Source organism: Strigops habroptila, chromosome 5 (assembly GCF_004027225.2).
Source record: "Strigops habroptila isolate Jane chromosome 5, bStrHab1.2.pri, whole genome shotgun sequence".
NCBI lineage: Eukaryota > Metazoa > Chordata > Aves > Psittaciformes > Psittacidae > Strigops > Strigops habroptila.
In genome coordinates, this window is record NC_044281.2 from 67,436,626 (window position 1) to 67,460,757 (window position 24,132).

General features: G+C 62.5%; 4 protein-coding genes across 14 annotated transcripts; 2 read left to right on the forward strand and 2 right to left on the reverse strand.

The window, feature by feature from the left end:
* Positions 1–118: 118 nt before the first annotated feature.
* ZDHHC16 (zinc finger DHHC-type palmitoyltransferase 16) lies at positions 119–4,333 on the reverse strand. 8 transcript variants are annotated; one of them, XM_030486857.1, is made up of 10 exons: positions 3,721–4,333; positions 3,323–3,436; positions 3,000–3,088; positions 2,779–2,807; positions 2,440–2,573; positions 2,169–2,216; positions 1,553–1,638; positions 1,161–1,284; positions 1,017–1,087; positions 119–658 (listed from the first exon to the last, which is right to left on the reverse strand). In XM_030486857.1, the coding sequence occupies exons 1-10, from the start codon at positions 4,147–4,149 to the stop codon at positions 544–546; spliced, it is 1,239 nt and encodes a 412-aa protein (XP_030342717.1). In that variant the 5' UTR covers positions 4,150–4,333; the 3' UTR covers positions 119–543. The 8 variants fall into 8 exon arrangements, with proteins under 8 accessions (XP_030342717.1, XP_030342712.1, XP_030342718.1 ...); XM_030486852.1 differs by having other exon boundaries at positions 3,323–3,517; XM_030486858.1 differs by lacking the exon at positions 2,169–2,216 and having other exon boundaries at positions 3,000–3,053; positions 3,323–3,517.
* Positions 4,334–6,061: 1,728 nt separating this feature from the next.
* EXOSC1 (exosome component 1) lies at positions 6,062–8,318 on the forward strand. 4 transcript variants are annotated; one of them, XM_030486862.1, is made up of 8 exons: positions 6,062–6,150; positions 6,320–6,435; positions 6,590–6,664; positions 7,278–7,366; positions 7,601–7,634; positions 7,757–7,807; positions 7,887–7,974; positions 8,083–8,318. In XM_030486862.1, the coding sequence occupies exons 1-8, from the start codon at positions 6,120–6,122 to the stop codon at positions 8,187–8,189; spliced, it is 591 nt and encodes a 196-aa protein (XP_030342722.1). In that variant the 5' UTR covers positions 6,062–6,119; the 3' UTR covers positions 8,190–8,318. The 4 variants fall into 4 exon arrangements, with proteins under 4 accessions (XP_030342722.1, XP_030342723.1, XP_030342724.1 ...); XM_030486863.1 differs by having other exon boundaries at positions 7,890–7,974; XM_030486864.1 differs by having other exon boundaries at positions 6,590–6,607; positions 7,308–7,366.
* Positions 8,319–8,780: 462 nt separating this feature from the next.
* On the reverse strand, positions 8,781–11,517 carry PGAM1 (phosphoglycerate mutase 1). Its single transcript, XM_030486861.2, has 4 exons — positions 11,127–11,517; positions 10,508–10,782; positions 9,839–10,019; positions 8,781–9,749 (listed from the first exon to the last, which is right to left on the reverse strand). The coding sequence occupies exons 1-4, from the start codon at positions 11,263–11,265 to the stop codon at positions 9,580–9,582; spliced, it is 765 nt and encodes a 254-aa protein (XP_030342721.1). The 5' UTR covers positions 11,266–11,517; the 3' UTR covers positions 8,781–9,579.
* A 220-nt stretch (positions 11,518–11,737) lies between these two features.
* Positions 11,738–22,922, forward strand: RRP12 (ribosomal RNA processing 12 homolog). The gene is made up of 34 exons (XM_030486846.1): positions 11,738–11,903; positions 12,908–13,143; positions 13,242–13,325; positions 13,561–13,637; positions 13,824–13,929; positions 14,102–14,218; positions 14,333–14,471; positions 14,772–14,899; positions 15,185–15,283; positions 15,364–15,455; positions 15,531–15,642; positions 15,805–15,902; positions 16,049–16,163; positions 16,460–16,602; positions 16,792–16,913; positions 17,063–17,127; positions 17,238–17,400; positions 17,497–17,651; positions 18,018–18,085; positions 18,272–18,365; positions 18,544–18,702; positions 18,812–18,892; positions 18,975–19,080; positions 19,223–19,330; positions 19,454–19,611; positions 19,942–20,033; positions 20,125–20,283; positions 20,446–20,618; positions 20,740–20,856; positions 21,172–21,221; positions 21,503–21,581; positions 21,819–21,886; positions 22,255–22,337; positions 22,546–22,922. Exons 1-34 carry the CDS (start codon positions 11,765–11,767, stop codon positions 22,646–22,648), a joined length of 3,888 nt encoding a protein of 1,295 aa, XP_030342706.1. The 5' UTR covers positions 11,738–11,764; the 3' UTR covers positions 22,649–22,922.
* The last annotated feature ends 1,210 nt before the right edge of the window (positions 22,923–24,132 follow it).

Genomic DNA, 24,132 nt, shown 5'->3' on the forward strand with positions numbered 1-24,132 from the left:
CTTCTATGTGTTGAGTAGCTGAAGGTGCTGCTTTTTCCATGCTGGGGAATCAGGGGGGCATCCTTCTCCTCCCCAGTCCCCAGCAGTCTGTGCCTCCCACCAGGGAAAAGAGCCAGGCTCCCTTTAAAAAACAATATTTATTGGATGGTCTTAAAAAGGCTCCTGGGGCGTGCTCAGGGCCAGGGGTGCATCCTCTGTGCCCAGCCCTGCCGGAGAGCCGAGCCCTGCTGTGTGCTGGCCCGCACCCCGCTGGTACCATACACACAGTGCCTGTGCTGTGAGGGCAGCCCCCTCGGCTGGGGCAGGGTGCAGCAGCCCTGCCGCCTTTCCCAGGGCTGCCTGCAGCCACCAGGGAGCCCGGAGAGCAGCGTCCGTGCACCAGCATTGTCCACTATTTGCTGTGGCTCCGGTGAGCGATGTGTGCCAGCACCCACCTTCTGCCTCATGCTCGGATCCAAGGCGGAAGGACTCCGCTGCAGTGGCGGAGCGGGTCCCCTGGGTGCTCCCCTGCCCGCAGGGAGGGATGTCCACAGCACCCGTGCCTCAGATGGACAGGAGCGGTGCGTGCTGCTCAGCCACGCAGGGAGGCAGGTCCCAGCTCAGGCCTGTCCCGTGGGGCAGGTGAGGAGAGGGCAGCAGGACACGGGTGAGCCAGTGCCTGTGGAGACAGGAGTGAGGCCACAGCAAACATACTGAAGTGTGTTGGTGCTGCTCAGCTCTGCAGAGTGAAGCCAGGGCTGTGAGCCGCAGCCCTGAGATGTGATGCTGACTGAGCTCCTCCACCAGGACTCTCTTGGCGCAGGGGTGCTGGGTACACCAGAACCTGCCACAGGGCAGGGCTGAGGAGCCACAATACAGCTGATGCCCAGGTGCTCTGTGCCTTGCAAAGCCCGGAGCAGTGCCCAGCACAGGATGGTTGCTGTCCTGCTCTGCTCAAGGAGACCCCCAGTGTCCCAACACCCCCATGTGCCGCTGAGCCACCGCCTTCCCGGGCAGGGGCATCCCTGTGTCTTTACCTTGGCATGTCCACACCCAGGAACACCTTCCAGTTATCCCAGCTGCCGTAACTGTAGGGGTTCCTGAAGAGCTGCAGGCCAAGGAGACACACATGAGGGCTGGCTGTGGCCTGGCCAGCGCCGTGCTCAGCAGGCTGTGCTCACCTTGCCCTTCTTCTGCAGCCTCTGCCTCTCCTTCTTGTTGATGTGCCGCTCGATGCTGGTTTCCCCGCGGGTGATGAGGGCAGCGTGCCACAGCGTCAGAGCACCCAAGGCCAACGCCACCGAGCTGGGGAGGGCAAGGGACAGCAGGCTGCACACAAGTTCCCCTCTCTGGTGACACAGGGCTAAAGCTGCCTCCCTGCACCTACAACTGCATAGATGGGTCAGCACAGCTACTCCCCTGTGGGAGAGCCAAAATCTCTCCTCGGTGGCCCAAGAGCTGGCAGGGCAGGGACATGTGTGCAAGAGCCCTGGGGAAGCAGAGGGGGAGCAGTGTCATGGGGCAGGGGGCTGCACGTTGCTTTCCCCCACACCTTTGCCCCGGGCCCCCTTACCTGCACAGGACCCAGACGTAGACCACGCTCTTGTGGAAGGCTCGCTGGCGGAAGGAGAAGGTGGGTGGTGGGGTCTGGTAGTACGTCTGAAAAAGGATCAGAGAGGGGCAGATTAGCCAAACTGCTCTGTAGCTTGAAGGCAGAAGGGGACTGCTGCACCCCTCGCTGATGCAGAGCTGGAACCAAACACAACAGCCAGGGTGATGAGGAGGCAGCCCGAGACAGACACGAGACACATGAGAGCTGGCACATCAGTGAGAAGCAGGGGGCTGGAGGTAAAGGGGCAGGGAGCAGCCGTGGGACACCACACCAGATGCTCGGGGTGAGATGTGTACGCACTGCTGCAGCTTCCCCGGGGCAGCAAGGCCTGAGCAGTGCATGCCAAGCAGCTGCCACCAGCCAAAGCCCCTGGGAGCTGGGTGCACAGGGAAGCAGAGCCCAAGCTGCTGGAGGCAGTGCCCATAGCAGAGCTGCCCGACCAGCCCCAGCTCTCTGAGCACAGGGGCTGGTTCTGGCTGCAGGGTGCTCACTGAGAGCAGGGCCCAGGCAGGACCCAGCCCGCAGGGCAGCTCTGTTCCACGCTGCCTGCAGCAGCTGCGGGGCTGGGATGTCCCACCTGGTTGGCAGCCACCTGCAGTCTCTCCTTCTCAAGCAGTTTCATTCTCTAAGGGGTGGAAAACAGGACACCAGTTACGTGTCTCAGAGGAGGGGCCTTTCCCCCTCACCCCCCGCAGGACCAGGGCAGCTGGGGGCCTCGCAGGAGGAAGGAGAGGGGAAGCAACATCATGACAAGGCCGGGCCTGGCCAGCCCTGTGCTGCAAGCTCAGCCGGGGCAGCCCAGGCAGCCCCGGTGCACGGCAGGGTGAGGGCTGGGGCTGCCGGCTCACCTCGATGGCTGCATAGGCGTCCCGGAACATCTCCCAGCCGCTGATGCTGCAGTAGATGCAGCCCATGGTCATGAACAGGCAGAAGGAGAAGAAGTAGCGGTGGTTGTAGTGGCCCACACAGTTGTTTAGCCAGGCTGCCTCTGGCGTTAAGGGTATATAATGGTGACAAACCATGGGTCCAAACCCAACCCAGGGACAGAGTGGTTCTTCTGGGCCTGGTCCCCAGCACCCTTTCCCCTTGCTGGCTGGCTCAGGAAAGGTGCAGGGCACAGAGAGAAGGGGGAAGCAGGGCCAGCTCCCCCCGGGAGAGTGCCATGGGTTAGTACTGCAGAAGGATACGGCAGTGGTGGTCCATCTTCAGCACACACCTGGGAGGGAGAAGAGCAGCACCAGCGTCAGCACAAGCACCGTGTTTGGGAGGGGGCAGGCAGCCCCCAGCCCTGCAGGCTGTGCAAGAGACAAGGCAAGAAGCCAGCAGAGCAGAGAGGAGGGGGCCCCAGACTCACAGTGTTGCAGGGGGCAAGGAGAGAGGCTGCCTTGAGTGCTGAGGTGGGCCCTACCTGTTGCAGATGCTGCAGTGGTGGGTGCGAGCAGGCTTGGGAGCAATGCACTTCCTGCAGATGGAGACGCCGGTGAGATCGTCCTTGGCCTGTGCACAGGTCAGAAATGATTTGTGCACCCAAGCCCTGCACCCATCCCCTGTTCTCCATGCTCCTCACCTCCCCTGTGAGCCCACCACCACCTCCTCACCCAGCCTGACTGCTCCCACCTGGAGGCAGCCTGCAACCCCACCACCAGGCTGGTTTATCTGTTCCCAGCCTTTGCCCATAGCTGATCCCCAGCACCCAGCCAGCAGAGGCTGCGCTGCCGGTCGGTGCCTCACCTGCGGTGGGTGCCCGGGTGAGGTGGTGATGGCCATGTAGTAGTGGAAGACGATCATGATGAGGTTCCAGTGCCCGTAGGCGAGGTGCCAGCAGATCCAGGCAGGCGTGTAGGTCTGCAGGATGAGGGGCAGGAGGCAGATGTACACGATGGCCACGACGGAGCTCGTCAGCCCAATCACCAGTGCCACAAACACCTGTGTGAACGGGGCCTGTGTCACCGCAGCGCCTGCCCCCGCTGCCTGGGGAGAGGCACAGGCAGGATGTAGCCACAGGAAACCAATCGGAACAACACACTGAGGTCCCGCTCCCTTCCTGCCTAAGGCACAGGCAGCCCTGAGGCTCAGTTGCCCCAGCATCGCACTCACCCCAGTCCCCGGAGCCCCGTGAGGGTACTCACCACGCCGAACCAGCGGGTGACGTGGTCCACCAGCCAGTAGACGGGCTCGAAGAGGGAGTCGAGCACCACGTCGCCGTTGGTGAAGGAGTTGTAGAGCAGGGAGCGGAGGCAGAGGTGCCCGTAGCGCCAGAGCTGCTCCGCCTGCCGCACCAGCGTGCAGCGCCGCCGCCGGCCCAGCCGCAGGCACCGGAGCAGCAGGCGCATCGCCGCCGCAAACACCCGCTGCCGGCTCCTCATCCCTGCCGTCCCGCACCTGCAGGGAGAGCTCAGCGTGAGCGGGCCCTGCTGCCCCTCCACGACGTGCTGCTGGCAGCCGCGCAGCACAGCAGGGGCCTGTCCTTCACCCTGCACAAGGATGCAGAGCCCGCGGAGCTGAGCCCAGGCTCCTGGAGACTGTGGGGCCACTGTGGCCGGGACAGCGCTGTGCATGGAGCAGGGGGCACAGGCCCCTCGGCGTCTGGGCTCAGGTGCTCTCTGGTCTCATCTCGTCTTTCCCAGCGGGGAGGGGGCCGGGGAGCGACACGGAGAGTCTGACTCAGAGGAAACCAGAGAAGGCACCAGAGCATCTGGGATGCTGGGCCAGTTCCAGGGATGATCCCAGACCCAGCCCTTCCCGACAGGTTTGGGAATGGGGGAACACACACAAGACGTATGTGGACAAGCCAGACCAGTATTACTTTATCTCTCCTAGTCCCTCTCTTCACCCCCAAAAAGCAGGGCCTGGATGCTGCTCCTCAACCTCTGGACCAAACTGCAGAGGCCACTCTGCCCCACTCAGAGAGTCCCAGCACTTCCTCCTTCCCCTCACCTGGATCCTTGGACAATACCATGCACCAGCAGAGGAGCAGCCCAGTGGCAGCCCCAAGCCGAGGCGATGCTGTGCGGTGCTCCCCTGCCTGCGGAGCCCCTCAGCACCCCCACGAGCTGCACTGGGAGTGAGGAGGAACCCGATCCAGCCCATAAACAGGGAAAGTGATCTGCAGGGCTGGGGCCTCCGGGCAGGCACTGCCCATCAATATTAAGCAGCGAGGCTGCCCCGGGGTCCTGCCAAGGCACGTTCTGAGCCTGGGCCAAGTGTTCACCTTGGCACAGTGCCAGGCAGTGGTGCCACACGGCGGAGTCCTCCCAGCGGGGATCAGCTCCCTGTGCTGCCATAGCCACTGCACAGTCCCCAGGGAGCAGCAGGAAGGGTAAAGGCAGGGGCTGCAGCACCCAGGTGGGCTGTCCAAAAGAGCCAGAGGCTCCTCTCTGCCCTGCCAGATGAGTGCGGGGCTGAGCAAGGCTGGGAGCAGCTGGACACAAGGACACCAGCCCCACCAGCCCACCCCAGGTCACAAGCATGGCTCCTGCGCAGGTTTCCTGTTCCTTGGTAAGGAAGAGGTGGGATACGCAAACCCCAGTGCCACCTCCTCCGCCACACTTCCCCTTGACTCTGCCAAGAGCTTTCCTCTGAAACACATCAGGTGTAAAGTAGAGCAACAACTTCCTGCTGTGCAGCCTTTGGGTGGCACACATCCCATGCCCTCAATGTGACAACAGAAACTGCTGCAGCAGCAGCAGGTCTCGGGTCAGCCCATCCCTCCACAGAGCATCTCCTGCCCCTCAGGGAGCTTCCTCCCTGACACCAGCTCTGAGCAGGGACCCCAGGCAGGGGCTGGACCCGGCTCTGTCCCCAGGCACCTGCCTGCAGACAGCAGCACAGCCGCAGGGGTGAGGCTCCAGCAGATCCAGGCACCCCCCCGGCCCAGTCACCTCTGGGGCTCCAGCCCACGGCCCTCCCCACACCCCAATGGAGCAGTGAGCACCCACTAGCACAGCCTAGGGCTGGGGGACCTCACATTCGGCCCTACCCCAAGCACAGCCAGCACCCTGCTCCTGAAAGAGCCACCCGACCCTGCGGCACCCCCCTGTGGCACCCAGCGGCAAAGCCGCCCTGTGGCACCCAACCCCACCACGCAGAGGCTGCCTATACCAGCAGCACAAACCCCTCAGCCCCACAACACTCAGATCCAGCGCCCCGCAGCACCCCGGACCCTCCGGACCCACAGCATCCCCCCATCGCCTCCCAGCCCCGCAGCACCCCCAGGGCGGCAGGTGTCCCCGTCCCCCCCCCCCCCCCGCCGTGCCCCCCCGGAGCAGACCTGCCGCCCGCGCCCCGCCGCCCGCTGCCTCCATGCCCGGCGCCCGCCGCTCCACGGCCAGCGCCCGCCGCCCCGCGCACTGCGCCTGCGCGCCGAGCATGCCGGGACGCGTCCACAGCCGGCGCTGGACTACAACTCCCAGCGGGCAGCGCGCTCACGGATATGGAAGAACCAATAGCTGCGCCGCTTACATCGCGGCAATGCTAACGGGGGCCAATAGGGTGAGGGTTTTCTTCGAGTGCACTCCCGGCGGCAAACATGGCGACGCCCGCACGGTACTGCGTACCCGGTGAGTGCGGGTCTGGGCAGCCCGGGGCGGCGGTGGGTGCCCGGGGGAGGAGCGCGGGAGGGGGGTGCCCCGGGGTGGCGCTGCCCCGCCGCGTTGGGCCGGCCGGGAGCGGGGCGGTGCGGGACCCCCGGCGCGGGAGGTGCCGTGGCAGTGTGAGCCTGCCCCTCAGGCGAGCGGCTATGCAGCACGGAGGAGGCCACGGCCGGCAGCGGGACCTACACCCGGCACGGCTTCATCTTCTCCTCGCTGGCTGGGTGCCTGGAGAAGACGAGCGAGGAGAGCGGGGTGAGCACGGAGCGGCGCATGGCGCTCTGCCCCGGAGCCCGCGGCGGGGCACCGAGGCTGCGCTGCCCATTCCCAGCGGAGCTCCGGTGGGGTTTGGCCGGTGCCTGCCGGGATGCTGTGCCCCGAGCTAACCCTCGTGTGTGCTGCCCGGCAGCTGCCCATTGTGTCCGTGGTGAGAGACAGTGATCCCCAGCTCCTGCCCGACGTGGGGGCCGTGGTGACATGCAAGGTAGGGTGACAGCGCACGGTGGTGGCAAACTGCACAGTGTTTGTTCGCTCTGCCTTGTGCTGACCTTAGTTCCTGCGCACATTCGGGGTGGGACGAGAAGCCCCTGAGCTCGTCAGTACCCTTTGCATGAACCCCAGCAAGGCAGAGGGAGCCTGCTGGCGCCCTTGGGTCCCTCGCTCTCAAAGGAGGCAGATATTGGCATGGGGGGACACCTCCTTCTCAATGGTGCCTGCCTGAGGTGGGCTGAGGGGAGGTGCTGCTTTGCTCTCCCTTCCAGAGCTCTTTCTGGGGCAGGGTACATGGAGGGCAGTGCCTGCGACAGCTTCGAGAGAGGGTGGCACTGACCAGGCATTAGTTTCCTTATGGTGGGAGAGGGACTGGGATCACAGCAGGTCTTTGCCTTATTCATGCGTCTTGAGTTGCACAAGCACTGTCTTCCTCACTGGGCATCCCACCTCCACTACTTGTTTGGTCACAAGGAGGAGGCCGAGTGAGAGATGAGCTCCCCACATAGAGCCCTGTCCTGCCTGCACTCTGCCCTTTCCCTGTTTCCCTGCTCTCCAGGGTGAGAGCAGGCCTTTGCTGGCACTGATTCCCATCTTCCTCCCGGCAGGTTTGCAGCATTAACTCTCGCTTTGCTAAGGTGCACATCCTGTACATTGGCTCCACACCACTGAAATCCACCTTCCGGGGCACCATACGGTAGGGAGAGGGCTGGTTCCCCACAAGTTGGGGTGCCCAAGCGCCCCATCCTCAGGGAGGGGGAAGGCTTTGCTGGGCAGTGCGGCAGCTGTCCTGGCGGGATCTTTGCCCCGAGCACCGGGCAGGCATCCAGCGTGTCCTGGGAGCACCCAGGGAGGCCGGGGCAGCTCCTGGTGCGGGCTGCAGAGTCGCCTTCATCTGCTGGCACTCAGATCCCTCCGTCTCCTTTTTCAGGAAAGAAGATATTCGAGCCACAGAGAAAGATAAGGTCAGTGAGGCGCTGCCGGTGCTGCTGCAGCTGCCCTGCTTTCTGCTGGTGGGGGGCACCTGTCCCACTGCTCACAAGCACCCCGACACACTGCACGGTTCTGCCTGCTCTCTCCCATGCAGGTAGAGGTGTACAAGAGTTTCCGCCCCGGTGACATAGTCCTGGCCAAAGTCGTATCCTTTTCCCTCACTGCCAGGGACAGCGGGTTTGGAACCTCCTTTGGGGGGGCCTTTCCCTTAACCTGTGTCTGAGCAGATCTCGCTGGGGGACTCGCAGTCCAACTACCTGCTGAGCACAGCGGAGAATGAGCTGGGTGTCGTGGCGGCACGCAGCGAGGCAGGTAGGGACCTGGCAGTGCTGCCTCCCGCCTGCCTTCCCTTTCCTCCTCCCTTGCCGCGTGGAGGAGCCTGGTTTCAGTAAGAGGAATCCCTGACATACGGTGTCCCAGGGATGCAGATGGTGCCCGTCAGCTGGTGCGAGATGCAGTGCCCGCGGACACACACCAAGGAATTCCGTAAGGTGGCCCGTGTGCAGCCCGAGTTCCTGCAGACCTAGCAGCACTGAGGGGACCTGCTGGATGAGGGGCGGCAGGGCTGGAGCAACCCCCGGCCAAGGGGGAGGCCTGGCCAGGCCCTCGCTGGCAGGATGGATTTTCGGCTTTCAGATAATAAATACTTTTTGAGAGTTCTGTGCTCTGCCCAGTTACAGCCCAGAGGGGTGGCCGGGGCTGCACACAGGCTGCTCTGGCTCCCATAGAGGAGCTGCTATGGGGCAGCTTCCACAGCACCGTGCCATGAGGAAGCACATCTTCCCAGCCCGGCAATGCTGCCACAGTGATGTGAACACCCTGGAGCTCTGAGCATTTGTCTCACCGGGTTTCCATATGCAGGGAAAGCTCATGTCCCTGCCCTGATAACTGGCGTGGGGGGGCTGCGCTCAGCTCAGGGCGCTGCATATCCTGCAGCCACACGTGCCCTCCCTGCCTCTGGGTGTGCCCCAAAACCACAGATCAGGGGCTGGGTGTCACCCTTGGGCCGGATTGTGGTGCTGAGCTTGGCTCCCAACTGCTGCCTCACACACACGCGGTGCCGGGCAGGGCAGGGAGGGAGCCCCCCGCGCCCGGCACAGCAACGCTCAGACACCCCGTTATTGCGCATTACTCCTTTATTGAAGTAGAACAAGACAGCTGCTAATGTTGGACAGTTACAGGCCCCCCCACGGCCCCAGGCTCACAGCGCTGGCAGAGAGGGAGGCCACAGCGACAGGGCCACGTACACACGGGTGAGGTGGGGACAGTGACATATCCGATTCACCAGCAGGAATGGGATGGGCTTCAGCTGGGGGAAGGATGTGGTGGACATGAACCTCCGGGCGACAGGCTCCCTCCCTCGCCCGTGTCCAGAGGCAATAAGTTAAAGCAGGGGCTGGCAGAGCTACGTCCAGGGTCACAAGTACCACTTGCACCAAAACACAATCCCTTCAGCATCCCCACATCCCAGTCACAAACCCACGAGGGGATGGGGTCCCCACCTTGGTCGCTGCCTGCGCTGTGCTCACCCCACTGCTCCCAGGATGACTAAACCAAGCAACAGAACTACAGTAACCGGGTGACAAGAGCTGCCGGGAAGCAAAGCAGAGGAGCCTGGCACGGCGAGGGATCGCTCAGCACGTCCCCCTGCAGACGGGGCCCCAGGGCTGGGGTCTTGGCAAGGAGAGGTGTGCGGTTGCTGCCTGGCAGAGCCAGCACTCTCTTTCACACAGACCTCCACGCACGGCCCCTCGCCCCAGGCTGTCTGCAGAGGGAAGCCTGGTCCCGAGGGAATAGGGCTAATCCTGGGAAGCTGCTCCAGCTCCGCAGCTCCAAGTTCCTACGGCTGTGGGGGGTGTGCACAGAGGGGAGGGGGTGGTGGGGGCCTCTACTACGTGCTAGTCTTGCTGCCCGCCCTCACTTCTTGACCTTGCCCTGAGCAGCGACAGCCTCCATGGCCTTGCGCACCGTCTCCTCATCCCCCAGGAACTGCATGGGCTTGACAGGTTTCAGGTTCTTGTCCAGCTCGTAGACGATGGGGATGCCAGTGGGCAGGTTCAGCTCCATGATGGCCTCTTCTGACATACCTGCAGACACAGAGGTGCCGTTACTTGTGGCCCTGCCCACACCAGGGGGATAGGGAGACCCCCGTGATACCCCTGCAGGGCTGACGTACCTTCCAGGTGCTTGACAATCCCACGCAGGCTGTTGCCATGGGCAGCAATAAGGACTCGCTTGCCCTCTTTGATCTGTGGGACTATTTCCTCATTCCAGAAGGGCAGAGCCCGGGCGATGGTGTCCTTCAAGCTCTCACATGTTGGCAGCTGGTCCTCTGTCAGGTCAGCGTAGCGGCGGTCCTGGGGGGGACACAGCCACGCTCACGCACCAGCCCAGCGCCCCCAGGCAGTGTGGGAAGGCAGTGGCAAAGCCTTTGTCCCTCCCCCAAAGTCTCCACCTGAGGACCCGCTAGGCAGGCTTGGAAGCAAAGCAGCACCTTTGAGGCCTGAGGCTGCAGCCAGGGCTGAGGCCCACCCAGGGAAAGCCACACGTTGCTTGCTCTGGGCAAAGACACCAAAGCAAACCTCCATGCACAGGTCACGGTAATAATCATTAACAGAGGTATCATCCCCTCTTATTCGAATCTGTCTGTGCGATGCCCAGGGGTTCAACTCCCTTGGGAGAGAGCGGGACAAACAGCCTAAAGCCAACCAGCATCACGCACAACTGCCCTGGCTGCTGCAACAGAGACAGAAGAGACCTTGTAGAGGAAACCATAACCCAGCAGAGACCTAATGTGGCTGTTAGGAGCCTCCCAGCAAGACAGATGAAGAGTAATGGGTCTTACCTTGGAGATGGTGCTGTAGAAGGGGTGATCGGACTGCATGGGAGGAGGAGGGATGTCGTACGAGCGCCTCCAGATCTTCACCTGCGCCTCGCCGTGCTTCGCCGCCGTCTCAGCCTTGTTCAACCCCGTGAGAGCCCCGTAGTGCCTCTCGTTCAGGCGCCAGGTTCGGATAACGGGCAACCACATCTGATCGATGGCATCCAGGACGGTCCAGAGGGTGCGGATGGCCCGTTTCTGCACCGAGGTGAAGCAGATGTCGAACTCGTAGCCGGCATCTGGAACAGGAAGGAGCGGGGGGGGGGGACACACAGGACACGGGGGAGGTGAGAGCCGGGCCTTACGCAACCAGCGAGGCGCCGAGCGCGGCAGCCGCACCGCGCGGGTACCGGGCAGCGGCGGCGGGGACGCGACCGGTACCGGATAACCGCCCCCCACCCCCCGTTACCTCATACTCCCGCCGCGGTGCTAAAGCTCCCCCCAGCACCGGCGGACACACCCCGGCACCGGAAGGCCGCAAACCCCCCCCCCCACGAGGCCCGAGGCGGCCGCGCCCCCCTCACGGCCTACCCGTTAACCCCCCATCCCCCCCGCACCCTCCCCTTTCCCCGGTGACCGGTACCTCGGAGGGCCTCTCCGCCGCGCCGCGCCTCTTGCTGCCCGGCGGGGCTGAGATCGGCATCGTACCAGCCGCTGAAGCGGTTCTCCAGGTTCCAGGCGCTCTCTCCGTGCCGGACCAGGACGAGGCGGTAGGCGGCCATGGCGGGGCGGCGGCGCGCGCTCTCCTCTCGCTCTCTGTCTCCTCACGCCGCTGCCGCGCGCGACCGACGCTGCCAGCTCCGCCCCCTCCCGCCCCGCGCTGCGCATGCACAAAGCCGGCGGGCAGGCGGAGGCGCACGTAGCGCATGGCGCGGCCGCGAAGGGCGGTGCGACCTTCAGGCCGTGACGTCACCGCGCCACGGTGCGTGCGCGGGAACCGGCCGCGTGTTGCGGTTCCACACCGGCGGGGCCTGCACCCCTGCGGGGTATGTGTGTGTGTGTGTGTGTGTGTCAGTGTGTCAGTGTGTCAGTGTGTCAGTGTCAGACCGGCGCCCTTCCGAGCCCCAACCGGGCGCGACCCAGCTCCGGTTCCCTGACACCTGTCCCCGCCCGCCCCGGTGGCGCTGAGGGCAGCCGTGCCCTCACTCAAGATGGCGTCGTGCGCCGGAAGCGGAAGGGGGGGGTGTGCGTGGCGCGGCGGCACGTGGAGCCGGGCGCAGCATGGCGCGGGGCGGGAGGCTCCGGTCGGGCGCTGCCGCCAAGCTGAAGCGGTGGCGGAAGGGTCACAGCAGCGACAGCAACCCCGAGACGCGCCAGCACCGCCTGGCCGCCCGCAGCCGCTTCTGCAGCCGGCCTGCGGGTGAGCGCGGGGCCCCGCCGGGCGCGGAGCGGAGGCTGCCGGGCCTGCGCCCGGCCCTTCCCGGCAGGGATGCAGCGGCGCTGGGGGGGGCGGGACGAGCCTTTGGGTGCCTGGTGCCCGATATCTGGGGTGGGGGCAGGAGGGACCAGGGCTGCTGACCCCCGAGCTACAGCCCCGTGAGGCGGAGGCAGCAAACCGGGGAGGAGAACTGAGTACACGGTATAACGAGCGTGTCCTCGTTGCCTTCACCGCCACACCGGGCTATGGAGTGAAATGGGGCACGGTATGCAGCGGTGCTTGTCGGCCTGCCGGGGCCCTGGCAGGGTCCTGCCTGCAGCTGCCGGGATATGTACTGTCCTGACAGGCTCATGGCAGGAGCGATTTGGCTCCCAAAATCTCATGGCCGCACCTGTAAGTGCTGCTGCGCTGTCTGGTGTGGGGAGGAACTTAACAGAGACTCCTCTTCAGAGGGCTGCATGCTGGGGAAGGCAAACCTCAGAGCATCGCAGTCAGTGAGGGGCTGGAGATTCACAGGCCTGGCTGCTGTCGGCCAAGGGGATCCACCTCCTGCAGATGCAGAAATGTGTCTTGCAGCACACACTGTCCTCTGGCAGCTGGTTGCAAGCTGGTGTGTGTGACCCAGAGGGATGTAGAGCATATGCCATGGCTGTCTGGTTGCCAGGGCTCTAGGTAGAAGAAGATAAATGGGGCAGAGAACAGGAGGCACCTCAGTGTTAAAGCCTTGGCACAGCAGAGCATGTTTGTGAGGATATGGTGCTCTCCTCCATTGGAGGAGGTGGCTGGACTGTGCTGTGGCTTGTTTGTATAGGAATGAGGAGCTCTCCCCAGTTAGTGTGCTCTCTGCCATCAGGGGGAGGCAGCATCCGTGTCCCACATGCTGGAGATGAGCTCCAGCCAAGTGGGTCTGGCTGATGGGGGGTTTTGGGGTGAACGGTGGAACAACACAACTTCGTGGTTCTGAACACACCTCTTCACCCTGGCAGAGAAAAGTAATTTGACGGTGGATGCGGTGAAGCTGCACAATGAGCTGCAGTCGGGGTCCCTGCGTTTGGAGAGGACGAGTGACAGCGCCCAGCTCCGTATGGAGGAGGATGGTGCTGCAGAAGCCGCCACGGAGAAGTCCTCCGGCACCTTCCTGAGCGGGCTGAGCGACTGCACTAACGTCACCTTCAGCAAGGTGCAGCGCTTCTGGGAATCCAACTCTGCTGCTCACAAAGAGGTATGGGCAGGAGCAGGGCTGGGGCAGGGGAGTCTGGTGGACACGGCCCCCCAGATGTGAGGCTGAGGGCACTGACCTGCTCTCCTGGCTGCTCACAGATCTGCGCTGTGCTGGCAGCAGTGACGGAGGTGATCCGCTCGCGGGGGGGCAAGGAGACCGAGACAGAGTACTTTGCTGCACTGGTGAGTGGTGGCTGTGAGGAGGAGGTGTGAGCGGAGCTGCTCTTGGCAGCAGCCACGTGTGGACTCTCAGGAGGGTTGGTGGAGGAAGGTGCGGTGCTCATAGCTGAGGCCCTCCTTCAGCAGAGGTGATGTTGGGCTGCTCCTGGCTTTTCTGCCCCACTCCACAAGGGCTGGGGAAAGGCTGCCCTGGTGTGAAGTCCCGCTCCCCCCTCACTCACCCATCCTCTGCTCCCAGATGACCACACTGGAGGTGGTGGAGTCCCCTGAGTCAATGGCTGCTGTCACCTACCTGCTTAACCTTGTCCTGAAGCGGTGAGTGGCTGGCAGAGGAGTGGGCAGAGCTGCCTGGCCCCGACATGGCAGAGGGCCTGGCACGGTCCCTCCTTCCCAGGCTGGGGAAAGGACCCATCCGGGGCTGGTTGGGGATGCAGTTCCCTGTGTGACTGCCACCAGCTGCCCCAGTGCTCACCCCACTGAGGTGCTCCCTTTTCCCGGCAGGGTCCCAAGCCCTGTGCTTATAAAAAAGTTCTCAGATGCCTCAAAGACCTTCACGGGTATTGTGTCCTCGCAGGCCTGCAGCAGCTCCACCTCTGCCCTGCGATGGGTGAGTAGCCAAGCGGCAACCAGCCGTGCCAGCTCTGCCCAGAGGGCTGCCGAGAGCCTGGGGTCGAGGCTGCTGCTGTGGGGTGGTGCTGGTGCTCGTCTTGAAGTTGTTGCAATGACAAGGAGGGTCTCTGTGGGGTGTTGCTAAGGCCTCTGCTGCTCCCTTGTTACAGGTCCTCTCTTGCTTGGCCACACTGCTGCGGAAGCAGGACTTGGCAGCCTGGAGCTACCCCATCACCCTGCAGGTCTATCACGGCTTGCTGAGCTTCTGTGTTCACACCAAGCCCAAGGTGAGCACTCAGTGTCCCTGGCAAGGGATGACACTGCCTTTGGGTCTCCTTTCTGGGGCTGGCTGTGCCCCTGGGGTCCGTGGCTTCTACCCACATGGGCTCTCCTTCCCCCAGGTGCGGAAGGCGGCGCAGTACGGCGTGTGCTCTGTGCTGAGGGGCAGCGAGTTCATGTTTGGGGACGCAGCTCCTGAGCATCACCCTGCGGCACCCTCCACTGCCAAGTTCTGTGTGCAGGAGATTGAAAAAGCTGGAGGTGTGGGGTGCTGGGGCAAGGGGTCTGCAGCTGAGGAGGGGAGGGCGTGTGGCTATTGGAAAATAAAGACTTGAAGGGAATGGGTGCAGCACCCTGGGATTAAGGGAGAGGGTATGAGATGCTTCTGCAGCACCTGAGGTGATTTAGAGGGTCCTCAGCCATCGACAGATGTGTTGCTCTGCTCTTCCGAGAAGTTGGGGGGTGTTCACCACAGCTCTGTGGGTCAGCCCCATTGCTGTCGCAGGCAGGGCTTTGCCATGGGGTGGTGCCACAGGCTCAGACATTGCGGTGCTCCCGCAGGCACCAAGGAGGCGACCACCACACTGCATGTCCTCGCCCTGCTGCGGGACCTGCTGCCCTGCTTCCCTGCAGCCGTGGTGAAGACCTGCTGCGAGACCTTGCTCCGAGTCATGACCCTCAGCCACGTGGTGAGTGTCCCCATGACAGGGATGGCAAGGGAACAGCCCCTTTACCTCTCAGCTGCACCCCAGAAGGGCTCGAACCCCCTCGGGTCCTGGCTGGGAGCCTGGAAATGCAGGATACAAACACAGGAGCCTGGGATGGGTGGTGCTTGCTGGTTTGCCTGTTGTGGAAGAGGGAAGCAAACGATGTGGCACGGCCACAGCAGTGTTGGGCATCCCGGGACAGAGCCTGCTTTGGGGTCGGGGGTGCAAAGCAGAGCTCCCCCCTTCCTGACACCGTGTCCTTTGCAGCTGGTGACGGCGTGTGCCATGCAAGCCTTCCACAGCCTCTTCAGTGCGCAGGCCAGCGTGGCCTGCCTGCCGGCTGAGCTCAACGCCCAGATCATCACCGTGAGTGAGGGCTGGCACTGCGGGGAGGGACGGCTGTGGCAGTGCTGTGGCACCCACCCGCCCTCCCTCTGCTTCTCCAGGCCCTCTACGACTACGTGCCCAGCACGAGTGACCTGCAGCCGCTGCTGACCTGGCTGTCCACCATGGAGCGGGCGCACGTCAACCTGGGCAGGTGGGTGCAGGGACATGGCGGGGCAGGGGAGAGGCGGCTGTTTGGTGTCTCACCTGCCTGGTCTCTCCTCTCCAGGCTGCAGAAGGACCTGTGCTGGGCTCACCTGCCCCGGCTCTTCTCTGCTGCCATGAACTGCTTCCTCTCCCCGCACTCCCAGGTCGTGGCAGCAGCGGCGCGGACCCTGGAGGTACCGCACATGGGTTTCTCTCTCTGCTTGGCTGCTCTGGGCCTTGTGGAGGCTCTGCCCAGGGGGTTGGGACCTTCGAGGGTGTTCTGTGCCCCTCTGTGCCTGCCAGGCTGAGGGATCTGTGCTCCACTACTGTCCCATTTTCCCTGTTTGCCTTTGCAGACCCTCCTGAGCGAATGTGTTGCTCCCCACATGGAGGACCTGGGCAGTGTTTCTGCATCTGCCCCAGCCCCTGCTGCCTACCTGTGCAAGATGTTCAGGTGAGGAGCGGTGGCATGGGAGAGGCTGTCCCCATGGGCCTCTGAGCCACCCTGCCTGGTCCCTTATGGGGGCTGGCAGGCCTGGTGGGCACCCTGGTCACTGCAGGGTCAATCTCTGCCAGTGTGACCATCTCCTCTCTCCTCAGATCAGTGGAGGAAGGCCTGACATATCGTTTCCATGCAGCCTGGGATGAGGTGCTGCGGGTGCTGGAGGTTTTCTTTGAGACATGTGGGAAGCAGTGCCACCGCATCATGAAGAAGGTGAGCCAGGCTGGGAGGGCACAGACGCACCCATGGGGTGCCCTCTCCAGCTTTGGAGAGGGCTCTTTCTCTCCAGCTTTGGAGTGCCTCTCCAGAGGGCATTGCCCTCTCCAGCTTTGGAGCAGGGCCATCCCAGTGCCCACTGTGCTGCCTGTGCATGGGCAGGGTGTGTTTGGCTCTGGGGCTCAGCACAGGGACAGGCAGGGCAGCTGGCAGCCCTGGGCAGGCATAATGAGAGACATGTGCCAGAGCTGCCTCTGGGGCTCCTCCGTGACCGTCCTGTCCCATCCCCGCAGTGTCTCCAGTCTCTGTGTGACCTGCGTCTCTCCCCACACTTCCCCTACACCGCTGAAGTGGACCAGGCAGTGGGAGCTGCTGTGAGCACCATGGGCCCTGAGGTGCTGCTGGAAGCTGTGCCCCTGGACATCGATGGCAAGGAGTGAGTTACAGTCATGGGGCAGGGATTTTGCAGCCTGTTGTTCCCGTTCAGTCCCCGTGCAGTGCTGGAGGTGTTTGGCTGTGCCGAGCCTGCCTGTACCCAGCTTTGGGGCTGGGTGGAGGTGCCCTGTGCACAGGGGCTGATGCCAGTGGTGCCCTGCGCTCCCCTGACCTGTCCTTCCTTTCCCAGGGAGACGCTGGATTTCCCCCGCAGCTGGCTCCTGCCGGTGCTGCGGGACTATGTGCAGGGCGCACGGCTCGGCTTCTTCACCAGCTACTTCTTGCCCTTGGCAGCCACCCTGAAAAGCAGAGGTGAGGAGGGTGCACGGTGGGGGGCCCAAAGGGTGCAGTCCTGCAGGCCCAGGGTGCTCTGTGGGACCTCCCTTCCATACCCTGAGGTGAAGTGGGGCTTTGCCACCTCTGCTGCTCTGTTCATCTCATCTCCCCCTTGTCTTCTGCAGCCCTGGAGTTTACCCAGGCTGGGAAGAGCATGGAGGCCAAGATCTATGACACGCTGCAGTGGCAGGTAGTGAGAAGCACCCAGGAGCGTTGCCATGGTGTACCTGTGGTGCTAAGCTGGGGTTTGGTGACTTGGGCAGAGGGTGCTGGGCTCCTACCTTTCCCTTTGCCTTCCAGGTCTGGACGCTGCTGCCTGGGTTCTGCACCCACCCCACGGACGTGCTGGAGGCCTTCAAGGGGCTGGCCCGCACTCTGGGCACGGCCATCAGCGAGCGCCCGGACCTCCGCCCCACCGTGTGCCAGGCCTTGCGCACCCTCATCCACAAAGGCTGCGGAACAGGTTGGAGGAGACGGACCCTCGTGGTGGGTTCTTGTCCCCTGTGGTGACCTGGAGAGGGGAGATGCTGATCCATACCCCTTGTCATCCTCTCTTTAGATGTGGAGCGGGCAGAAGTGGGTCGCTTTGCCAAAAATTTCCTGCCCATCCTGTTCAACGTGTACAGCCAGCCCGAGGAGGATGGAGGCAGCAATGCTCAGCGCCGCTCCGTGCTGGACACTGTCCGTGCCTACCTGACCATCACCAACCCCCAGGTGAGGGGCAGTGGGGCAGGCTGTGCTGGCTTGGGTCAGCATCTCCCAGCCAGACTCAGTCTGGTGCGTCTGTAGTGTGTGCCTGACTGGGGAGGACAAAAAGCAGCTGATCAGAGAGGAGCCCTTCCTGCCCTCATGGGGAGGGAGCCCTTCCCAGCCAGAAGTCTGGGATTTCCCAGTCTTGCAGCCATATCTGGTGCGTCATGCACAAGCCCTTTGCAAATTTTTCCAACTCTTTTTGGACCTGCTCGTGCTTCTGGTCTCCAAAAAGTCCTATGGCAAGGCGTTTGGCAGGTGGATTGCAAACTCTTGTAAAGGCAATCCCTTTGGGCAGTGCTGATCCTGCTCTGTGTACCTGCCCTGCAGATGGTGTGTGGGTTCCTGCAGAAAGCCAGCCTGAAGCTGACCAGTCCCGAGAGCTCCGAGTTTGCCAGGTAACACCGAGGTGCTGGTGCTAATGGGTAAAGCTGCCTGGTGAGCAGCACTGTGGCACTCGTGCTGTCTTGTGTGGGATCTGCCACTGTTGTGTATCCAGTGAGACTTGCAGCCAGAGTCCCACCTTGCTCAGGCGGTGTCGGTGATGCTGCAGTTACCCACTTGCATGTCCTTCTCTATTGTAGACTCTCCATCCTGGACCTGGTGGTGGCAATGGCACCATACGCTGATGAGCAGTCCCTGGACTCCCTGTACCGCACCATCCAGCCTTCCCTCCAGGTAAGTCAGCCCCAGGGGGTGCAGTGGGGCACCTTCACCTTGCTGCCAGCTTGGACCCGCGCTCTGCAGGGCTGAGCAGCTGCTACAGGGGACAGGTCTCTGCTGGGTGGCCTGGGGTGCTGTGGGTACCCAGACGCCGTGGTGAGGGGCTGCCATAACACGTTGGCTGTCCCTGCAGAGCAAGGAGCGCAGCATGCAGAAGAAGGCGTACCGCGTGCTGGAGGAGGTGTGTGCTGCTCCCCACGCTCCCTGCCAGGCCTTCGTCCGCTCCCACCTGCAGGAGCTGCAGGCAGCGCTGCTGGACTCGCTCAAGAGCGCGGCGTCCCCGGCCAAGAGGGTGAGAGCCAGGGCTGCCGTGGTGGAGCTCAGCTGAGCGGGGAGGGGATGGGGCTGCTGCCGGGTGTGCGTCCCTGTGGGTACCAGCGCTGGGCTGTTTCTTTCCCCAGCCCCGGCTGAAGTGCCTGTTGCACGTCGTGAAGCAGCTCTCTGCAGAGCATGAGCCCTTCATCACCGCCCTAGTCCCAGAGGTGAGCATGGTCCCTGGGGGGACCCAGCAGATTCTGGCCATAGGGGTGGCAGCAGTGATGTGACATGTCTGTGTGCCTCCAGGTAATCCTGTGCACCAAGGAGGTGTCAGTGGGGGCACGTAAGAACGCCTTTGTGCTGCTTGTGGAGATGGGGCATGCCTTCATCCGCTTCGGGCCCACCCCACAAGGTGAGCTCCTGCTCTGCTTGCTCAGCCCCATGGCTGGGGGGGATCAGACCCACTGAATTTCAGCCCAGCACTCTGCTGAAACAGGCCAGGGGTGCTGCTGGTCACAGGGTGAGCATGGGCCTGAGTCGTCCTCCTCTTGCAGAGGGCATGGAGCGGTTCCTGCTCCTGGTGTACGTGGGGCTCACAGGCTCAGTCACCATGATCAGCTGCACGGTGCTGGCGCTGACCCGCCTGTTCTTCGAGTTCAAAGGTGAGCAGGAGCCTGAGGGCTGGGGGACAGGGACAGCACAGGGGGGTGAGGCAGAGCCATCCAGCAAAGGGCTGGAGGTGCTGGGACGAGGCTGGCTGTGGCTGATCCCCGCTGTGGTTGCAGATCACCTGGAACTGAGTGTGGTGGAGCAGCTCCTGCAGAACATCTGCCTGCTGCTGGCCTCCCGCACGAGGGATGTGGTGAAGGCAGCCCTGGGCTTCCTCAAGGTCACCCTGCTGCTGGTGGACTCCAAGCTGCTGGCCAAGCATGTCCAGGGAATGGTGAGATCTCGTGTGGGGTGCCCCAAGGAGGGTGGTGGAACAGAGCTGGATCTGCCTTGGGCATCTCCAGCTGCACTGGGAGCCAGGGGCACAACCTTGATCTCTGGGGCTGAGGCAGCAGTGGGGAGGTCTCTCTCCTAATGGTGGCATGGACCTGCCAGAGAACCTCCATGAACCAGCTTGCCAAGGAGGGATAGCTCCCTCTGCCCTGCCTGGGGTAGGCATGGGGAGGAGGCAGCAGGGTGAGCAAGACGGCCGTGCAGGGGAAGGGTGAGAGGCTGGGTGCCCAGGGCAGGGGTGCTTTGGTCGTGAGGGTCTCTGTCTTGGCAGCTGGAGGCCGTGGGGAACCTTTCAGACGACATGAGACGCCACTTCCGTATGAAGCTGCGAAACCTCCTCACCAAGTTCATCCGCAAATTTGGGTGAGCTGGGGGTTCCTGGGACAGCAGGGCAGCTCCCTGGGAAGCGGTGCGGGAGGAGGTGGGTGCTGAGTGCTCTCTGTGCTCTCCTCAGCTTCGAGCTGGTGAAGGGGCTGCTCCCGGCTGAGTTCCATAAGGTTCTGGTGAACCTCCGCAAGGCAGAAGCCCGGAACCGCAAGCAGCGTGCGCTGAGACAGGCGGCTGCAGGTGCAGATGAAGAGGAGGCACCAGCAGCACAGCCCAGAGGAGAGAGGTGAAGATGGGCATGGGGTGAAGAAGGAGGGCTCTGTGCTGGATCTGCTCAGCTGGTGCCTCTAGGGGTGCTGGAGACCTCTCCAAGGCTGTTGTGGAGCAGGCTGGGGTCTGCCCCCCTGAGCTTGCTCTGTTTCCATCATCTTTCCTGCCTTTTGACCAGCATGGAGGAGATCCTGGCTGACTCGGAGGACGAGGAGGAGGAAGAAGAGGAACGGCAGCGGGGCAAGGAGAGGAGGAAGCAAGCACGGCAGAAGGGCCAGGCCTGGCTGAAGGAAGGGGAAGAGGATGAGCCCCTCAACTTCCTGGATCCCAACGTGTCTCAGCGGGTGTTGGGTGAGGAGTGGAGCTTTGGATGTGGGGTGGGGGCTGCCGTGGTGCACAGGGGCCATAGGGGGTATGACTGCCCCCGGGAGTGGGTTGTTCCCCAGGCCCTGACCTGTCTCTCTGTGAGCAGCCACCAAGCCAGGCCCCAAGCGGGCCAGAGGAGTGAGCCACGACTTCCAGGTGTCTGAGGATGGGCGCCTGATCATCCATGACGAGGAGGAGGAGATGGATGATGATGAAGCCAAAGGTACTGCCTGGGCTGGCAGGGGGCCATGCTAGGCTTGCTCTGGTACTCATGGTGGTTTTCTTCCTGCCATCTCTATGTGGGTGGAAGGGTCAGAAGTTGGTATGTCCCTGTGTCACACCCAGGGGCTCTCCTCTGGGCCACTGCCGCCCAGGGAGCTAGCCACTTCCATCGCCAGGCAGGTGCAGGAGGGGACATGGCCGCCAGCGCTGGTTTGGCAGGAGCATCCTGCTCCTGCAGCCCGCTCCAGGGGCTGGCACAGCACTGCGTCTGTCCTGCACCCGCATCCTGCACTGACCCTCTTGTCCTGTACTGCAGGAGCAGACGAGGAGATGGCAGATGTGCTGCAAGACGTGGGTCTGCGCAGTGTGAGTAGGGGCTCGTGGTGCTGAGGAGGTGCTGGGGGACTTGGCTGTGACAAACCCCTGCCTGTATCGTGGCAGCTGCAACTCTGCCCGAGGCCGGTGGGGACAGTGGCCAAGCACCAGCTGCTTGGAGGGGTGTGGGAGGCTGGCTGGGGACAGGGGCATGTGCAGCAGTCTGGAAGGTCTCTGGGCCCCCATGGGAGGAAGCAGGAGGCTGGGGGTCCATGGGAGGGCAGAACTGTGAGGACAAATGAGCTGCAGGGTCCTGCTGCCGCCTTCTGCAGAAAAAAAGCCAGAAGCGTCGGTTCAGAGAGGAGCCAGACGATGAGGAACCCAAGGCTGGGACCTACCCTCAGTACAAAGGTAAGTCCTTTGCCTGTGCCCTGTCTGGGGCTCACAGGGTCCAGCACCTCATCCCCATCGTGCTGGGCTGCTCCAGGACAGCTGGAGCAGAGGTCTTTGCTGTGGGAAATGGCTGCTCTTCTCTGCTGTCCTCACACCCAAGAGCTGGAGGCAAAACCAGGAACAGCTCCCCCAGCCTGGGACTGGGAAGGGGAAGCCCTGGGTACCCCCTTCCAACACGCATTCCCTGTTTTCCAGCTGGAGGCTCTGGGATCCACCGGCAGCTGAACAAGGAGCCAGCCTTTGGTGCAGAGTACAGATCCAAGGTGAGGGATGCTGGGGACCAGAGAGTTGGGAGGGGAAGGGGGCTTTGCTGGGGCAGGAAGCATGGTTTGTTTGCAGGGGACCTGGTCCAGCAGCACCAAGGCTGGAGGGGATCTCTGCTGCAAGAGGAGTTGCCAAACACTCAGTGCCTGTTTCCAGCCCATGCATGAGCCCCTGTTCTGCCTTTGCCGTGGCCAGCAGGTGTCTGTAGCATCATCTGTGTGGGAAATCAGCTCCCAGGGCCATGTGCTCGATTGGCACCCCACTACAACATAGTCTTTGGCATGGCTGGGCAGCAGGGTTGCACCAGAATGCGTCGCATGCATCTCCCCTCGTGCTGCACCTTCTCCCATGTCGCTGTCTCCCACAGAAAGGCAAAGGTGACGTGAAGAAGAAGGGACAGCTCGACCCCTATGCCTACATCCCGCTCAACAGATCTAAACTCAACAGAAGGTGAGGCTAGCAGGAAGGATACAGGGTCAGGAATGACACCAAAACCTGGGTTTGATCCTGCTTTTTCTTGCAATGAGGGGTGTGTTTTGTGGGTTTGGGTGCTCCCTGCAGCCTCTGCCCCACTCCTTATGGAGCGTGGAGCATCCCTGTGCATTAGGTGTGCCCAGTGCCCACCCTAACCCGGCCTCCTGCCCCTTCCTCCCTCCAGGAAGCGTGCGAAGATGCAGGGCCAGTTCAAGGGCCTGATGAAGGGAGCGCAGCGCGGGGCCAAGGCCGGCCGCAGGAGCCGTCTGAGGGCGCAGCGCTCCTGAGGAGCCGCCAGTGCTCAGCCTGCACCTACCCGAGGCCGGACAGCACCCTGTGGCCTCTGGGCACTGGAGGATGGCGGCTTCCTGAGTGGAGCAGTAGGGACTCCTCTGCAGACCGTGGCCGGCGTCTGAGTCTCCCTGGGAAGCCAACCCACTGTGTTAGGGACTCATGGCCCAGGCCCTGCCCTCCTGTGCCTGGAGGAAGGTGTGTGTGTTTGTGTGAGGGCAAGTGATCTGTAACAGACTTTGTATTGATAAATACCCACTGTTCTTCCCAGCCCAGATTCCTCCTCTCTTTCCCTTAAGATCTGTGCACACTTTGCACATCTGTGCTCTGCTGCTGCCCCAGTGCAGCGGGTTCTTCTGCCGCTGCAGCACTGCACCCCACGGGGCTCATGCCTGCATCAGCCTCCAGCATGGAGCTGGAGCCCTCTCCCCTGTGTGGGGTTTGCCTGGGGGCTGCCAGGAACAACACTGTGGCACAGTGAGGCAGTGCCTGTGTCCCATCCCTCCCAGCACACGTGCAGTAGGGTTGAGTTGTGGAGTTGTCCAAAGAAAGAAGCCAGAGATGGTGAAGTCCATTGCTTGCAACCAGCTTCCTTATACAAACTCCCTCTTGGCAGGATTTTCTGCCCTCAACCGTGGTGCCATGGGCGGAGTGTCTGCTATGTGGCAGCCACTGGTTTCTGTCTTGTCTCAGCTTTTCCTGTATCAGCCATGCCTGGTTGTGGGGCAGGAACAGTTCACTGTAATGTTCTTCAAATTGGCTGGAAAACTGCTACTGCAAACCCCTGTGCCATGAGAGCTGGGAGAAGCGCTTTCCTCTGCTCTGACCACCTCCTGCCAGGTGGACCTGAGCAGCACAAATAATCCTGAACCTTTTTAGGTCCAGGTTGGCCTGAGCATCTGTTTTTGCCCAGTTACTACTGCAGTGAGCTCAAAGGGTGGTGTTTGGCCAAAGCATGCTGAAGAGAATGGAGCTGAGGGCAGTGGATACCAATCCCATTGCTCACACTGCAAAGAACACGTATTTGTCAGTGTAGCTGGCTTTCCCTTCTGTGTTAAAAAGCCGATGTTAAATCCTTTGTTATTTGCTGCTGTGGTAGCTTACATGCTGGAATTGCAACGCTTCTCAGTCTCCTAATAAGCTAAAGGGATTGTGCTTGTTCAGCCTCTTACTGCAGGCTTCTTCCCGAAAGCTGCAAATCCAGTTTTGTGGCTCTCTTATGTGCTTTTTGTTTTTTTCCAAGATCCTTTTAAAAGCCTTGGAGTGGAGGAGGAGCTCTTGTACTGGTATTGATCCTGCCTTGGCAGGAGCACTGTCACCTTCCAGCTTCCCCATGCGGGGCTCTCACTTGGACCCTTGAGCCCTAGGGCCATGTTGAGGTGCTGCTGCTCTAGTCCTGCCCACAGCCTGGCTTATGGGACAGGCATCTCCAGCAGCACCATGTTCAGTCAGCAGGAGCTACATCCATCTTCCTTTGCTG

Bases quoted from the DNA above. Each gene is read 5' to 3' on its own strand.
- ZDHHC16 (XM_030486852.1), bottom strand. From the start codon at position 4,149: ATGCACAGCGCTGTCCCGGCCACAGTGGCCCCACAGTCTCCAGGAGCC. The intron at 2,808-2,999 runs GTAGGGCCCACC...TCTCCCTCCCAG, and splicing joins CACTGCAGCATCTGCAACAG to GTGTGTGCTGAAGATGGACC. The intron at 2,574-2,778 runs GTATCCTTCTGC...CGCCAGAGGCAG, and splicing joins GAAGATGGACCACCACTGCC to CCTGGCTAAACAACTGTGTG.
- EXOSC1 (XM_030486862.1), top strand. From the start codon at position 6,120: ATGGCGACGCCCGCACGGTACTGCGTACCCG. The intron at 6,151-6,319 runs GTGAGTGCGGGT...CCTGCCCCTCAG, and splicing joins CGCACGGTACTGCGTACCCG to GCGAGCGGCTATGCAGCACG. The intron at 7,635-7,756 runs GTCAGTGAGGCG...TCTCCCATGCAG, and splicing joins GAGCCACAGAGAAAGATAAG to GTAGAGGTGTACAAGAGTTT.
- PGAM1 (XM_030486861.2), bottom strand. From the start codon at position 11,265: ATGGCCGCCTACCGCCTCGTCCTGGTCCGGCACGGAGAGAGCGCCTGG. The intron at 10,783-11,126 runs GTACCGGTCACC...TTCCTGTTCCAG, and splicing joins CGGCGGAGAGGCCCTCCGAG to ATGCCGGCTACGAGTTCGAC. The intron at 10,020-10,507 runs GTAAGACCCATT...TGTCCCCCCCAG, and splicing joins TCTACAGCACCATCTCCAAG to GACCGCCGCTACGCTGACCT.
- RRP12 (XM_030486846.1), top strand. From the start codon at position 11,765: ATGGCGCGGGGCGGGAGGCTCCGGTCGGGCGCTGCCGCCAAGCTGAAG. The intron at 20,619-20,739 runs GTGAGGAGTGGA...CTCTGTGAGCAG, and splicing joins CGTGTCTCAGCGGGTGTTGG to CCACCAAGCCAGGCCCCAAG. The intron at 20,857-21,171 runs GTACTGCCTGGG...CCTGTACTGCAG, and splicing joins GGATGATGATGAAGCCAAAG to GAGCAGACGAGGAGATGGCA.